Genomic DNA, 16004 nt, shown 5'->3' with positions numbered 1-16004 from the left:
TAATCTCATTGCCTTTTGTGTGTGTGTATTGTTAATGTTGGCTGCTGTCTACTCAGCCCAACTCATGGCGACCCCATGCACAATGGCATCGGACTGCTGTGGGCCATAGGGTTTTCACTGGCTGATTCATTGGCTGATTTTTTGGAAGCAGATCGCCAGGCCATTCTTCCTGGTCTGTTTTGGTTTGGAAGCTCTGCTGAAACATTTCAGCATCACAGCAACACACAGGCCTCCACTGACAGATGAGTGGTAGCTGTGCTTGAGGTGCGTTGGCCGGGAATCGAACCCAGGTCTACTGCATGGAAGGCAAGAATTTCACCACTGAACCACTACTACCCTTTTTTTGGGTATATAGATCTATAAATTTTAACATGTGTCTCAAAAAAAAAAAAACCAAACCTACTGCCATCGAGTCAATTCCAACTCATAGCTACCCTACAAGACAGAACAGAACTGCCTCCACAGGGTTTCCAAGGAGCGCCTGGTGGATCGGAACCACTGACCTTTTGGTTAGCAGCAGGAGGTCTTAACCACTACACCACCAGGGTTTCCAAAACGCATGTGTAGATTTGCGTAACCACCACCACTATCGGGATACTGAACAGTTCCTTTATCCCCCGCGTTGCCCCTCCCCCTAACTCCGAATAACCACTGATCTGTCCTCTGTCACTATGGTTTTTCCTTTTCCTGAATGTCATAGAAATGGGACTGTAAAGCCTTTTGAGACTGGCTTCTTTCACTCAGCACAACACCTGTGTGATCAATTTATGTTGTCATGGATTTTATTGCAGAGAAGTATTCCACTTTGTGGGTGTACCACAGTTTGTTTATCCAGTCACCTATTAAAGGACATCTGGGTTGATTCCAGTTTTAGGTGATTATGAAGAGAGTGGCTATAATTCGGGCACAGGTTCTTGTGTGACCATAAGTTTTTATTTCTCTAGAAATGGAATTACTCAGTCATTTGGTAAGGGTGTGTTTAACTTTATATGAATCTTCCAAATTGCTTCCCAAAGTGGTTGTAGCATTTTACATTCCCAGCGGAATGTATGAGAGTTCCACCTCCTCGCTTACTTTGGACATGTTGTCACAAAAGACCAATTGCGAGAAAAGGACACCCTGGTTGGGAGAGGGTCAGCAAAAGTGAGGGAAACCCTCAACCAGATGAATTGACACAACAGCCACACCAGTGACACACCAGTGATCACGAAGATGGCACAGGACTGGGCAACATTTCATTCTGTTATACATAAGAGGGCCGAGAGTTGGAGCCGACTCAAACGTGACTAACAGCAACAACATTTTCCTCATATGTAAAATAGTAGGGAAATCAGGAATACCTGCCTCCTAGGATTTGGGGAGTGTGAGATGAGATATATTAGAGACACCTAGATGAACTCAGTAAGTAGTAACAAGTATAAGCAATCTTGGCTATCTAAACTCACTGCCTGAACCTAAGAACAGAATAGTTAAGTATGGAGAGAGATATAGTTTTTCCTCAGTAGCTCCTGCTCCCAGCCTTCATGTGCTCACAGCTTATAATGAGTTCACATTGACCAAGTGCCTATTATGCCAGGTCTATCCTAATTATATTACAAATCACAATAACTCTACAAGACAAGCACCACTATGGTCCCTGTTTTACAGATGAGGAAACCAAGGTTCGAGGAGGTGAAGTAATGTGCCACACAGCCAGGCAGGGACCAAGGAGGATATGAGCCCAGTCTGGGCCAAGAGCCTGCACTCTCAGATACCACCCTGAATTCTTCTCATGGAAGAAGCAGCCCCGATTTTTGGCCAATCCCGCACCCTGGCCAGACTGACTACAACCCCCGCTCCCATTTCAGGTCACCAGACCCAGGCAGTCACCATGGTCCCGGAGCAGCTGTGCCAGCTGGTACTGGACCAAGCCACTGAGGCCGTGGTAGCAGCAGAGGGTAGCCACAGCAACGGCCACATCCTGGTTTTCTGTGTACAGCGTGCCAAAGCGGACCCCAGACATCCCGAAGTCCTGCAAGAGGAAGGCACTCTAGGGAGTGGCCAGTCCTCCCCGGAGGAAGCCAGTTCCACCCACCTCTGTGCCCTCCTACCTCCCTGACACCCCCTGTGGCCAGCCAGGAACTCACCTTGCTGGTGCTCCACATCACGTGGGTCCTCTGGGGGTCCGGTAGCCTGCAGGGAGCACAGTGCATGAACACAGACAGCTCATTACATGTTAGCTGAACAAATGAGATGATGAATGATCTGAATCGCCAATTCTTATGTATCCTTTAGAATGGGGGTCAGCAAACTATAGCCTGCAGGCCAAATACAGCCCACTGCTTGTTTTTGTAAATAAAGTTTTATTGGAACACAACCACACTCATTCATTTACAAATCGTCTATGGCTCCCTTTGTGCTACAATGGCCTACAAAGAATAAAATATTTACCATCTGGCCCTTTACAGTTTGCCTGCCTCTGAGCCAGATCAAGTGTCACCTCCTGAGCTCACCATTTTTATTGTTATTTTTTGTGTGTGTGCTTTAGGTGAAAGTTTACAGGTCAAGTTAGTTTCTTATACAAAAATTTATACACATGTTGTTATGTGACCCTAGTTGCTCTCCCTATAATGAGACCCCACATTCCTCCTTTCCATTCCAGACTTCCCATGTCCACTCAACCAGCCCCTATCCCTTTCTGCCTTCTCATCTTACCTGCGGACAGGAGCTGCCCATTTAGTATCTACTTGAACTAAAAAACATACTCTTCAAGAGTGTCATTTTATGCCTTATAGTCCAGTCTGATCTTTGAAGAGTTGGCTTCGGGAATGGTTTTAGTTCTGGGTTAACAGAGAGTCTGGGGACCATGTCCTCTGGGCTCCCTCCAGTCTCAGTCAGACCATTAAGTCTGGTCTTTTACTAGAATTTGAATTCTACACCCCACTTTTCTCCTGCTCCATCAGGGACTCTCTGCTGTGTTCCCTGTCAGGGCAGTCATTGGTCGTAGCCAGGCACCATCTAGTTCTTCTGGTCTCAGGCTGATGGAGTCTCTGGTTTACGTGGCCCCTTTTGTCTTTTGGACTAGTATTTTGTGTCTTTGGTGTTCATTCTCCTTTGTTCCAGGTGGGTTGGGACCAACTGATGCATCTTAGATGGCCGCTCGCTAGGTTTTAAGACCCCAGACGCCACTCACCAAAGTGGGAAGCAGAACATTTTCTCAATAAACTTTGTTATGCCAATTGACCTATATGTCCCCTGAAACCATGGTCCCCAGATCCCTGCCCCTGCTACACTGTCCCTTGATGTGTTTGGGTGTAATCTGGGAACTTCTTAGCTTTTGGTTTAGTCCAGTGTACTGACTTCCCCTGTATTGTGTTGTCCTTCCCTTCACCTAATTCTTGTCTACTACCTAGTTAATGAATTCCCCTCTCCCTCCCTCCCCATCCTCATAACCATCAAAGAATGTTTTCTTCTGTGTTTAAACCTTTTCTTGAGTTCTTGTAACAGTGGTCTCATAAAATATATGCTCAGACTTCTTTTAAGCACTTATCATGGCCCTAAACGAATGACTAACTGTGTATTTAGCTACTAAAAGTTTTATTCTGGCTAGAAATAAGAGTGCCACATAGGAAAGGCCTATACCTTTCTTGTTCATTTTTGTACCCCCAACACCTAACACAGTGCTTGGTGCACAACAGATGCTCATAAATAACTTTTTAAATGACTAACCGAGGACATGGACTAGTCACTATTTTCTCTGTCTTGCTTTCCTAAGCCACAAACAAATGAAAGTAATGTTATATGCTCTTTCTACTTTGCAGAGTTTTGTGAGGATTAGACGAGAGAACCAACGGAAAGTACTCTGCAGTGTTGAAAGTTCTGAACAAACTTCAGAAACTGTTAAAATCCCTGTACATCAGATTTTTAAGGGACTTCAGAGATGGTCTGGTCCAAGTGTTTCCAAATGTGTTTGGCCACAAATTCTATTGCCCAAACTAAATCCAATGCTTAAGTAGCTAGAAGGGCTTGGCACACAATGAATAAATGAAGGAAAGAAACTGGAGCTTCTCTGGGGGTGAAAGAAACAGCAAAGGAGACCAGCTTCCCACCCATCCAACCGCCTCCCAAGGAATCCTAAGGCCCCTCCTTGGAGCTCTCAGAAACTCCACAGAACAATTTTATGATGGTTAATTTTATGTGCTAACTTGACTAGGCTATCATTCCCAGTGGCTTGGCCAAACACTAGTCTAGAGCAGATTACCTTCTGTAACGCAATGAATATGATAGGATGTGATATAACGTATTCCACAATGCAATCTCATGTAATCGAACAGTTGAGGTCACATCAGTGTAGGGTGGATCCTAAACTTAATCACTTCTGAGTTATAAAAAGACCAGAACAGACAGAGAGACGCACACGGGGGAAGACAGATGCCACGTGAGGATCGTATACAAGCAAGGGAACTGCAAGGATTACCAGAAGACACCAGAACTAGGAGAGAGATTCACAGAAGGAATGGCCATGGTCGAGACCCCGATTTGGACTTTTAGCCTCCAGAACTATGAGAAGATAAATCTCTGTTCTTTAAATCCACCCACTTATGGTATTTCTGTTATACAGCACTAGGACACTAAGGTGAATTTTGAAAATCATTGATCTAGTCCAACCCTCCCACCTTCTCACTAGGGGATCTGAGGACCAGCAGCAGGATCAGCCCAGTGGAAGAAGAATTGCCCTAGGGCAGGCCACAGAGGGGCAGGGCACAGTGGGAGAGAAGGGGCTGCAGAGGCCTCACCTTTCTAGGCCCAGGACACTGCTGTAGGCAGCCGACTCCTCAAACACAGACAGCATGTAGACCTCGTCCATAACCACGTGCAGCTTGTGCCTGGGGGCAGGTGGTGGGGAGGAGAGGGCTTGCTTCAGACAGCATGATGCGCTCCCATGTGGGGAAGCAGCAGGTCAGAAATCCAGAGGTCTAGCCCAGGTTGCCAAACTTGGCTTTTCCAGGAACACCCATCTTTCATCTATTTTCTCACATATATACAAAGTAGATGACAGTGGAGCTTTTAAAGAGCTGGAGGGGAGAGGTGGAGCCATTGGGTACCTCCACGAGGGGCACAGTTCAGTACACGGGCTCCAGACCCTGCTGATTCAAGTCCAGCTCTACCTTTCACTAGCCATGTGGCCAGGCGCAGGTGCATGTGTTCACTTGACCACTCTAAGCCCCAGTTTTCTCACCTGTAAAATGGGGATAATAAAGTATCTATAGCAATAGGGGGAAACCATGGTGGCATAGTGGTTAAGTGCTACAGCTGCTACCCAAGAGCTCGGCAGTTCAAATCCGCCAGGTGCTCCTTGGGAACTCTATCGGGCAGTTCTACTTTGTCCTTTAGGGTCGCTATGAGTCGGAATTGACTCGACGGCAATGGGTTTGGTTTGGTTTTACACCAATAGGGGAGCCCTGGTGGCACAGTGGTTAAGAGCTCGGCTGCTAACCAAAAGGTCGGCAACATGAATCCATCAGCTGCTCCTTGGAAACCCTATGAGGCAGTTCTACTCTGACCTGTAGGGTCACTATGAATCAGAATTGACTGGACGGCAACAGGTTTTTTTTTTATACCAATAGGGTTCCTGTAAGTATTAAATGAGATATAGCATGTAGCATGCTTAGTGTGATGCCTAGCCCCTGCAGAGTGTACAATAAATGAGAGCTATTAAAAAAAAAAAAAAAAAAATTTTTTTTTTTTATTGCTACAAAAAGAAACAGAATAACCGTCTAGATTCTCTCATGAATCAGCATCCATAAAGGCCCACCTCCTCACTGTACTACCAAACCAAAAAAAAAAAAAAAAACCCATTGCTGTCAAGTCAATTCGGACTTCTAGTGACCCTACAGAACAGAGTAGAACTGCCCCATAGAGTTTCCAGGGAGCAGCTGGTAGATTCGAACTGCCTACCTTTTGGTTAGCAGCCTGAGCTCTTAACCACTGTGCTACCAGGGCTCCTTCCAGGGGGGGCCAAAGCTGGTGGTTGCCTGCAGTAGGGGAAAGGTGGCCTAAGGACCTGCCACGAAAGCCCACATCAGAACCCTGATCTGCCCAGACATATGTGGGGATGTGGGGTGGGTGCCTCACCTCTTGGCAAATTCCAGGTACTCTTGAAGCTCTCCTGGTGAGTAGATGTCACCCAGAGGGTTCTGGGGGTTGATAAGGATGAGGCCTTTGACCTTCACACCCTGAAACCATTAGTGGGGCAGGAAACCCTTAGCTTCTCCTGAAGGCCAGGGCCACAGAGTTCCACAAGGTGAGGCAGGTAGCTGGATGGGCTCCCAGGGAAAGGGGCCGTGTACTTTCATGACACAACAAGAGGCCAACAAGTAGGACCCAGAATTACACCTGCAGCCTCGTGTCAACTATGAAAAGGAGACAAACACACAGAACAAAGCCGGCGGGGGTGGGGGGAGGGGGTGCGGGGGGGAAGGAACAGGCTCAAATCCCAGTAGAGGTTATCTCTGGTTATGGGATTATAGGAGGGGTGTTTGTACTTTCCAAATTTCCTCCTGTGAATGTGTACAGTTTTAATGACCAAGGAAGCAAATTAAGTAGAAGGATTTTTGGAAAGTGGACTAAAAAGGAACCACTGGAGTACTGGTCTCTGCCTTTCTTTAAAACCCATTGCCATCAAGTTGATTCTGACTCATAGTGACCCTATAGGACAGAGTAGAACTGCCCCAGAGGGTTTCCAAGGAGCGCCTGGTGGATTCAAACTGCCGACCTTTTGGTTAGCAGCCGTAGCTCTTAACCACTGCACCACCAAAAACCAAACCACTTGCCGTCGAGTTGACACCAACTCATGCTGACACCATGTGTCAGAGGAGAACTGTGCTCCATAGGGTTTTCAATGGCTGAAGTTTCAGAAGTAGATTGCCAGGTCTTTCTTCTGAAGTACCCCTGGGTAGACTTGAACCACCAACCTTTCACTTAGCAGCCAAGCATATTAACTGTTCACACCACCCAGGGACTCTTCAGAAGGCCACAGAGCCCCTCAAAGTGAGGTCCATAGACCACCTCCTCAAATATCACCTGGGGGTCCCATGGAAACACAGACTCCCGAGCTCCATGCTTGACCTTCTCAGTTAGAATCAGGCAGAGTGTGGGGGTGGGATGGGGGGGAGGCAAGGAGAGTAAGGGGGTGGTTTGAGGTTTAAGGGCCCTTCTCTCTTGGGAAGACCCTCCATGGGGAGGGTCCTTCCTGATCTCTAAAATGGTCCCATGCTACCAGCCCGCTCCCCCGCCCCCACCACGGGCTACCAGCCTGACTCCCAGGAGGAGATTAGTCACAGGAGGAAGGTTACACACCCTGCTCAGACCCACCCACTCCCAGCCTTGGCCTTGGCTTTGCCCCCAGACCTCAGAATGAGCTCCTTGCAGGGCTATTTCCAGTTTCTCCACTGTGAGCTGGAAGGGGCGTGTGTCTGGCCCGGTGACCTGGAAAAAGACCCCAGAGCCACCAGCCCAATTAACTGACCCAATAAGCCTGAACTCTCAGGCCTCTCTCCACCTCTCCCATCCCAGCCCCCTTACAACAATCTCTGGAAAAACAGAGGTGGGGTCACTCCCTCACAGCGCCATTCTCTCCTGCCTGGTCAAGTCAGGCCACGCTTATCACTCTCAGGCTTCTGGCAGAGGTCCGAAGGCTCCTCTGATTGGGGTCCCAGGACTTCCATCTGAGGTATAATCCACCTCCACCCCCTCCCAACTATTTGGGTATAGGCTCCTGGGGCTGTCCCTTGGTTTCTACATGGACCCCAGGGATCTCAAAGCCTGGATCTTGGGAATCTTCTGGGAACTGAACTAGCAGACAACAGAAGGCTCCACTCCCCTTTCACCTGCAACCCCAGAGCCCTCAGCATAGACTTCTCCCACATCCAACCTCAAAGTCAAGTGCAGGACACTCGGCCTACAGAAAGGCCCAGGTCCCACCTGGAATCCCAGGAACTCTTACCTTACTGTCCAGATAGACATAGACCAGTCGGACTTTGCCATAGACATAGACGTGCTCTGTGATGGCTCCATAGTAAGGGGTAGGGATCAGGAAAGCCTCTGGGGGCAGGAATAGGCCAGGGCCTGTCATCTTCCAGCCACGACACCCCAAGATTCCCGTCCACTGGCCCTGAGGCTTCTCCTAGTTTCCAATATCCTTGGGAAGCATTTGGGGCATGCTCCCTCCCTCAACAGCAGGTCTCCCCCAGCTCCCAAAACTCTTCCTAAAGCTAGGATCCACTGAGATCAGTTTCTTTTTTAACAATGAATAGCTAGCATTTATTGTACTGGAAACCCTGGTGGCATAGTAGTTAAATGCTACGGCTGCTAACCAAGAGGTTGGCAGTTCGAATCCACCAGGCACTCCTTGGAAACTCTATGGGGCAGTTCTACTCTGTCCTTTGGGTCACTATGAGTCAGAATCGACTCGACGGCAGTGGGTTGGCTGGCTGGGTTACTACAAGTTGAGAACTGTGCTAAACATGTATTTGCATTGTATCTCATCTGATCGTCACAATTACTCTGTGAAATAGGTACTATTATCTTTATTTCACAGATGAGTGAGGAAAGTGAGGCTTAAAGCATTCTTTTGAAGCCCTCAACACGCTGCATGGCTCCAAGGACAGAACTGGGACCAGTGAGTAAAAGCTGTGAAGTGATAATCTGAGCTCCACAAATAGAAAAACCTGATGACACAGAACTGCCCAAAGAGAGAAGGTACTGCTTCAGGAGGGCTGAATTCCCCATCCCTGGGAGTATTCACATGAAATGCTGTGACTGTTTGGGGATTGGTCACTGTCATGGATTGAATTATGTCCCCTCCAAAATGTGTATATTAAATTGATTAGACCATGATTCCCAGTATTCTGTGGCTGTTCTCCATTTTATCATTGTAATTTTATGTTTAGGAGGATTAGGGTGGGATGTAACACCCTTGCTCTGGCCACATCCCTGACCCAAGGTAAAGGGAGTTTCCCTGGGGTGTGGCCTACAGCACCTTTTATCTCTCAAAAGATAAAAAGGAAAGGGAAGCAAGCAGAGAGTAGGGGACCTCAGACCACCAAGGAAGCAGTGCCAGGAGCAGAGCGCATCCTTTGGACATGAGTTTCCTGCACTGCGATGCTCCTAGACCAAGGGAAGACTGACGACAAGGACCTTCCTCCAGAGCTGACAGAGACAGAAAGCCTTCCCCTGGAGCTGATGCCCTGAATTTGGACTTATAGCCTAGTAGACAATGAGAGAATAATTTTCTCTTTGTTAAAGCCATCCACTTGTGGTATTTCTGTTATAGCGGCACTAACTGACTAAGACAGTCATACAAGGAAATCTAGCTTTGGACAGGAGGATTGGATGAAGTGACCTCCAAGATCTACTCTAACATGGAGATAAGACGTTCCTCCAGTTCTGAAGAGGATGCATAGGTCAAGCTGCCCTCCCTCCCTAATCTCCCTTTAGCCCAGTCCACAGGTGTGGAAGGGGCAGCCACAGGAATCAGGCCAGAGATGGACACATGACCCAGTGGAGCCAATCCACTGGCTGGCTAGAAACCCATCCTCTCTTCTCTCCCAAGACTTTGATCTAAGAAGCATAGAGACTCTGTGGGATGACAATGCTCATTTGAATGGAGAGGCCTTGTGGAGCTGGTGCTGGGGCAGCTACTCTGAGCCAGATGAGAGCTGAGGATGGTCCAGAGAAAGGGCAAAAAAGAGTGGGGGGAGTGTGAGACTGTACACCCCATGAGAGACTGAGAGCGTGACCTTGATCCTACTCTTAAATGGGTATGAAATCACCTATTATATCCTTACAATGAGTCTTCCTTTTAGGGTTCAAATTCTGGTTACTACCTGCTCTCTGTGTGACTTCGACAAGTTATGTAACCTCCTGATCTGTGAAATGGGGATAACCACAGAACCCACCTCACAGAGGTGTTGTGAGGATTCAGTGACATGCTATACATAAAGCCTTAGAGCAGTACCTGGAATGCAGTATGTGGTCAATCAGAGTTACTAATATTATCATTATTAGTTGGGCTAGCGTGAGTGGACCTTTGTTCCTTGCAACCAATAACCCCTGACCATTATCGGTTGTTAAGACTACCAGGGCTCTTGAGGCAGACTTGCTGGCTTCCTACTCAGCAGCCAGTCCAATGTTCTTCCTGGCTAAGAGGGCATCATATCCTTCACATATGACCAACAATATTTCCAAGGAAGGGGGCCTCCCCCAAGTGGAGGGCATGAACCAAGCTTGGTTTAGCCAACCATGGTTCTCCTGAACCCCCTTGCCAGGGACTGCTTTGGGAATGGGCTTATGAGTCAGTTCTGACCAGAAAGACGTAAGAGGAGTTCTGCTGGGACTCTTCTGAGAGACTCTACCCCACCCCTGACAAAAAAGAAACAGACAAGGCACAACCTCATTCCTTTCTTCCTGCTGTGGGACAATGCTGTCATGTGAGGATGTGACAGCCACATGTGACCATGAAGGTAAGCCAAGATAATCACAGAGTGACAGTCCAGAACTTGCCATCACATTAACCTCCCTGGAACTGCCGACCCCTGGTGTCCTGTTGAGCCACTTCTTCGTACCCCGATTACTCTGGTGTTGTATTATAGCCAAAAGGATTCTGAATCAGCCCTCAGGGCCAGGCAGTGGGTACGCTCCAGACAGAGTGCAGGCCCCAGAGTCTACTTACCCCCTGCCTCACACAGGACTGTGGCCAGGGCAGAGAAGAGGGAGGTGCAGCCATTCAGAACAACCACCTGAGGGCAAAACATCCAGGGGACAAAGATGAACCTGTCCCAGGAGGGAGCAAGGACCCACAATCTCTGTCCAAGGATGACACAGGGGGAGGTCAGGTAGTCCCTCCTCGGTGTCCGCCAGGTACCCAAAGGCCCCTCCTGACTGCCAGCCAAGCTCCTGAGTATGGACCTTGCTGTAGAGCTACTGGACAATGAGAGGGGAGCTGGTCATTCTGTGAGTCTCGCCTGGACATGTGGGGGCAAAGGGGGACAAAGTGAGGCAGAAATTTATCTAGACTCTAAATGCCTTGGATTAGGAAGAAGGAGGAAAGAGGTATTCTCAATCCTGCCTTGAAACAAAACAAAACTAAGTGAAAGGCAGCACCCAACCCCACCTCATCCTAGGCCAGCCAAAAGTCGGGGAGGTGGGGTGTCAGAGCAGGGAAGAGCAGAGGAGGGGGGTACTCACATTCTCTGGTTTGAGGGGTGCCGGGCTCTTGCAGTAAAAAGATAGGAACTTGGCCAATTCCTCCCGGAGGCTAGAGAGAAGCAGACAGACAGTCAGTGCTTGCCAAGGGCCCCTCGACACTTAGTCCATCCCAAAGCTCCTTTGTTGACTCTTCAAGGAGCTTCTAACACCTTCCCCCAGTTCTATGGGGAGGGTGTGGTCAGGGGGTGCCTTCATTCCTCAGCAGCCACCTCCCGACCCTTCTTCACCCACGTGCACTGAAACCTGCATCCTCAGTAGCTCTAGGACACCCAACCCCAACAAATTAGGAGACTTTAAGAATATCGAAAGTGATTCTCTATCCATAGCCCTAGCTAATAATGATAAATAAAACAATAATAAAACGTTATTACAATGATAATATTATAGTTATTATTGCTAATATTTATTAAGCAGTCCTTACGCAGGTGTTGTTTATAGAGAATTTTACTCATTTAACCTTCATAATAACCCTGTGATGCAACTACAATTTATTATTATTCCCATTTTACAGATGAAGAAACCGAGGTTCAAAGGGATGAAGTCACTTGCTGCTAAGTGGCAGAGTCCACATTCAAACCCAGTAGTCTGACTCCAGGGCCTTCTCTCCTAATTACTATTAACAACATGTACTTTGGAGTCAGTCTTGAGATCAAGTCCTGCTCCACCACTAAGTCCCTAGAACAATGTCTGGCCTATAGTAAGTGCTCAATAAACAGAAACTGTTAGCATTATTTCCCACCTCCCATCTTAAAAAATCATTGGGAAAAGCCTAAATCTGATTCTGGATCCCCTAAAGCTCCTAAAACTACAGATAAAAGAGGACAAAGACTCCTCGCCTGAAGGCCCTCCCCATGCCTCACACCCACGGTCAAGGAAACCAAGCTAGGGACACCTGAGCTGGGTGGGCTGGCAGGAGGCGCTAGTTCACTGCAGATGTTCCAGGAGACCCCACGAGCCCCAGGTGTCCAGGACCAGGCTTTCTTACCCTGGCACTAGGCCATTTTGGTCTGGATAATTCTTTGTTGTGGAGGGTTGTCCTGTGCATTGTAGGGGGTTGAGCAGTATCTCTTGACTCTACCCACTAAATGTTAGCAGTACCCACCTTCCCAGTTGTGACAACCAAAAATGTCTCTAGACATTGCCAAACGCCCCCTGGGGTGCAAAATCACCCCTGTTTGAGAGTCACTGGCCTGTATCACTACTTACAACTGGTGCCCCCTCCAGTCAGCATACTGCAGCAAGGACGGCTCTATCTGCAGCATGTCACTCTGACTCAGCTGGGGACAGAGAGAAGAGAGCAGGGCATGAGCGTTGCACCGCCAGTGACATCCATACAGCACTTTCCACCAAGGCCAACAGCCTTACATCTGGTAACACTGGCACCCCCTACAGTCCCACCCAGCCAAGAGCACAGTCTGCTTGTCTGAGAAACTATGAGAGGGGCAGCACAGGTACAGCATTCTCAACCCATTTTACAAATGAGGAAACTGAGGCTCTGAAGCGAGTCAGTCAAGGTCATAGAGCTAGCAAGTGGCAGAGCGGAGACAAATACCCAATTTTTTTACTCTAATCCAATGCTCTTTTATACAACACTCCCACCTTAAAAAAATCAGAGAGGCAGATTCGCAGAGGTAGTGATGGGAGACTGTGCTACTGCAGGGTAATGGTAGAGGCCCTGGAATTGAGCGCCATCACCACAGTCCTGGCTCCAACTTCTCTAGGGACTCAGGACACTGTCCTCCTGCAGGCTCAGCTCAACGTCATACTTTGGAAAATGTGCGGGTTTCTAGAACAACCCTTCTCTGACCAGGTGCTGGGCCAAGGGCACCACAGGGGCAATGTCAAGGAAAGGCCTTGGGCAGTGAAACCCAAAATAAAGAAAGGTCATCAACCACTTATAACTGGTTCCAGCTCTCTCTCTCTCCCCTCATCCTTCAGAGCTGCACTGTCCAATGTGGTAGCCGCTAGCCATACGTGGCTGTTGAGTGTCTGAAATGTCACTAGTCTGAATTGTTGTTGTTCTTGTTAGGTGCTGTGGAGTCGGTTCCAACTCATAGTGACCCTATGCACAACAGAACGCAACACTGCTCGGTCCTGCGCCATCCTTACAATCGTTGTTATGCTTGAGCTCATCGTTGAAGCCACTGTGTCAATCCACCTCATTGAGGGTCTTCCTCTTTTCCTCTGACCCTGTACTCTGCCAAGCATGATGTCCTTCTCCAGGGACTGATCCCTCCTGACAATATGCCCAAAGTATGTAAGATGCAGTCTCACCATCCTTGCTTCTAAGGAGCATTCTGGTTGTACTTCTTCGAAGACAGATTTGTTTGTTCTTTTGGCAGTCCATGGTATATTCAATACTCTTCGCCAACACCACAATTCAAAGGCGTCAATTCTTCTTCAGTCTTCCTTATTCACTGTCCAGCTTTCACATGCATACGATGTGATTGAAAATATCATGGCTTGGGTCAGGCGCACCTTAGTCTTCAGGGTGATGTCTTTGCTCTTCAACACTTTGAAGAGGTCCTTTGCAGCAGATTTGCCCAGTGCAATGCGTCTTTTGATTTCTTGACTGCTGGCTGCTTCCATGGCTGTTGATTGTGGATCCAAGTAAAATGAAATCCTTGACAACGTCAACCTTTTCTCCGTTTATCATGGTGTTGCTCATTGGTCCAGTTCTGAGGATTTTTGTTTTCTTTATGTTGAGGTGTAATCCATACTGAAGGCTGTGGTCTTTGATCTTCATTAGCGAGTGCTTCAAGTCCTCTTCACTTTCAGCAAGCAAGGTTGTGTCATCTGCATAACGCAGGTTGTTAGTGAGTCTTCCTCCAATCTTGATGCCCCGTTCTTCCTCATATAGTCCAGCTTCTCAGATTATTTGCTCAGCATACAGATTAAAAAGGTATAGTGAAAGAATACAACCCTGACGCACACCTTTCCTGACTTTAAACCAATCAGTATCCCCTTGTTCTGTCCAAAGAACTGCCTCTTGATCTATGTAAAGGTTCCTCATGAGCACAATTAAGTGTTCTGGAATTCCCACTCTTCACATTGTTATCCATAGTTTGTTATGATCCACACAGTCGAATGCCTTTGCATAATCAATAAAACACAGGTAAACATCCTTCTGGTATTCTCTGCTTTCAGCCAGGATCCATCTGACATCAGCAATGATATCCCTGGTTCCACGTCCTCTTCTGAAACCGGCCTGAATTTCTGGCAGCTCCCTGTCGATATACTGCTGCAGCCATTTTTGAATGATCTTCAGCAGAATTTTGCTTGCGTGTGATATTAATGATATTGTTCTATAATCTCCACATTCGGTTGGATCACCTTTCTTGGGAATAGGCATAAATATGGATCTCTTCCAATCAGCTGGCCAGGAAGCTGTCTTCCATATTTCTTGGCATAGACAAGTGAGCACCTCCAGCGCTGCATCTGTTTGTTGAAACATCTCAATTGATATTCCATCAATTCCTGGAGCCTTGTTTTTTGCCAATGCCTTCAGAGCAGCTTGGACTTCTTCCTTCAGTACCATCGGTTCCTGATCATATGCTACCTCTTGAAATGGTTGGATATGGACTAATTCTTTTTGGTATAATGACTCTGTGTATTCCTTCCATCTTTTTTTGATGCTTCCTGCATCATTTAATGTTTTCCCTGTGGAATCCTTCACTATGGCAACTCGAGGCTTGAATTTTTTCTTCAGTTCTTTCAGCTTGAGAAACGCCGAGCATGTTCTTCCGTTTTGGTTTTCCATCTCCAGCTCTTTGCACGTGTCATTATAATACTTTATTTTGTCTTCTCGAGAGGCCCTTTGAAATCTTCTGTTCAGTTCTTTTACTTCATGAATTCTTCCTTTTGCTTTAGCTGCTCAACGCTCAAGAGCTAGTTTCAGAGTCTCCTCTGACATCCACCTTCGTGTTTTCTTTCTTTCCTTTCAGTGACCTCTTGCTTTCTTCATGGATGATGTCCTTGATGTCATTCTACAACTCGTCTGGTCTCCAGTCAGTAGTGTTCAATACGTCAAATCTATTCTTGAGATGGTCTCTAAATTCAGGTGGGATATACTCAAGGTCATATTTTGGCTCTCGTGGACTTGCTCTGATTTTCTTCAGTTTCAGCTTGAACTTGCATGTGAGCAATTGACGGTCTGTTCCACAGTCAGCCCCTGGCCTTGTTCTGACTGATGATATTGAGCTTTTCCATCGTCTCTTTCCACAGATGTAGTCAATTTGATTTCTGTGCATTCCATCTGGCAAGGTCCATGTGTATAGTCACCGTTCATGTTGGTGAAAGAAGGTATTTGCAACAAAGTCATTGGTCTTGCAAAATTCTATCATTCGATCTCCAGCATTGTTTCTATCACCAAGGCCATATTTTCCAACTACTGATCCTTCTTGGTTTCCAACTTTCGCGTTCCAATTGCCAGTAATTATCAATGCATCTTGATTGCATGTTTGATCAATTTCAGACTGCAGCAGCTGATAAAAATCTTCTATTTCTTCATCTTTGGCCCTAGTGGTTGGTACGTAAATTTGAATAATAGTCGTATTAACTGGTCTTCCTTGTAGGCGTATGGATATTATCTTGTCACTGACTGCATTGTACTTCAGGATAGATCTTGAAACGTTCTTTTTGACGATGAATGCAATACCATTCATCCTCTTTGAGTTGTCATTCCCAGCATAGTAGACAATATGATTGTCCAATTCAAAATGGCCAATACCAGTCCATTTCAGCTCACTAATGCCTAG

The 16004-nt window shown here is 47.1% G+C and overlaps 1 protein-coding gene across 1 annotated transcript in view; it reads right to left on the bottom strand.

Moving 5' to 3' along the window:
* Positions 1-16004, bottom strand: part of ACCS (1-aminocyclopropane-1-carboxylate synthase homolog (inactive)) — a 35502-nt gene that overhangs the window by 10696 nt on the left and 8802 nt on the right. Inside the window, exons 5-13 of the mRNA XM_049890928.1 lie at positions 12454-12524; positions 11227-11296; positions 10712-10778; positions 7985-8082; positions 7390-7467; positions 6115-6215; positions 4776-4865; positions 2127-2172; positions 1870-2011 (exon numbers count right to left, since the gene is read on the bottom strand). Of these exons, the coding sequence (XP_049746885.1) occupies positions 1870-2011; positions 2127-2172; positions 4776-4865; positions 6115-6215; positions 7390-7467; positions 7985-8082; positions 10712-10778; positions 11227-11296; positions 12454-12524 (763 nt within the window). The remainder of the gene's footprint in view (positions 1-1869; positions 2012-2126; positions 2173-4775; positions 4866-6114; positions 6216-7389; positions 7468-7984; positions 8083-10711; positions 10779-11226; positions 11297-12453; positions 12525-16004) is intronic.

This window comes from Elephas maximus, chromosome 7 (assembly GCF_024166365.1).
Source record: "Elephas maximus indicus isolate mEleMax1 chromosome 7, mEleMax1 primary haplotype, whole genome shotgun sequence".
NCBI classification, from domain to species: Eukaryota; Metazoa; Chordata; class Mammalia; order Proboscidea; family Elephantidae; genus Elephas; species Elephas maximus.
Note: the sequence above shows the minus strand (reverse complement) of the source record. Positions and strands in the feature narration are given on the sequence as shown.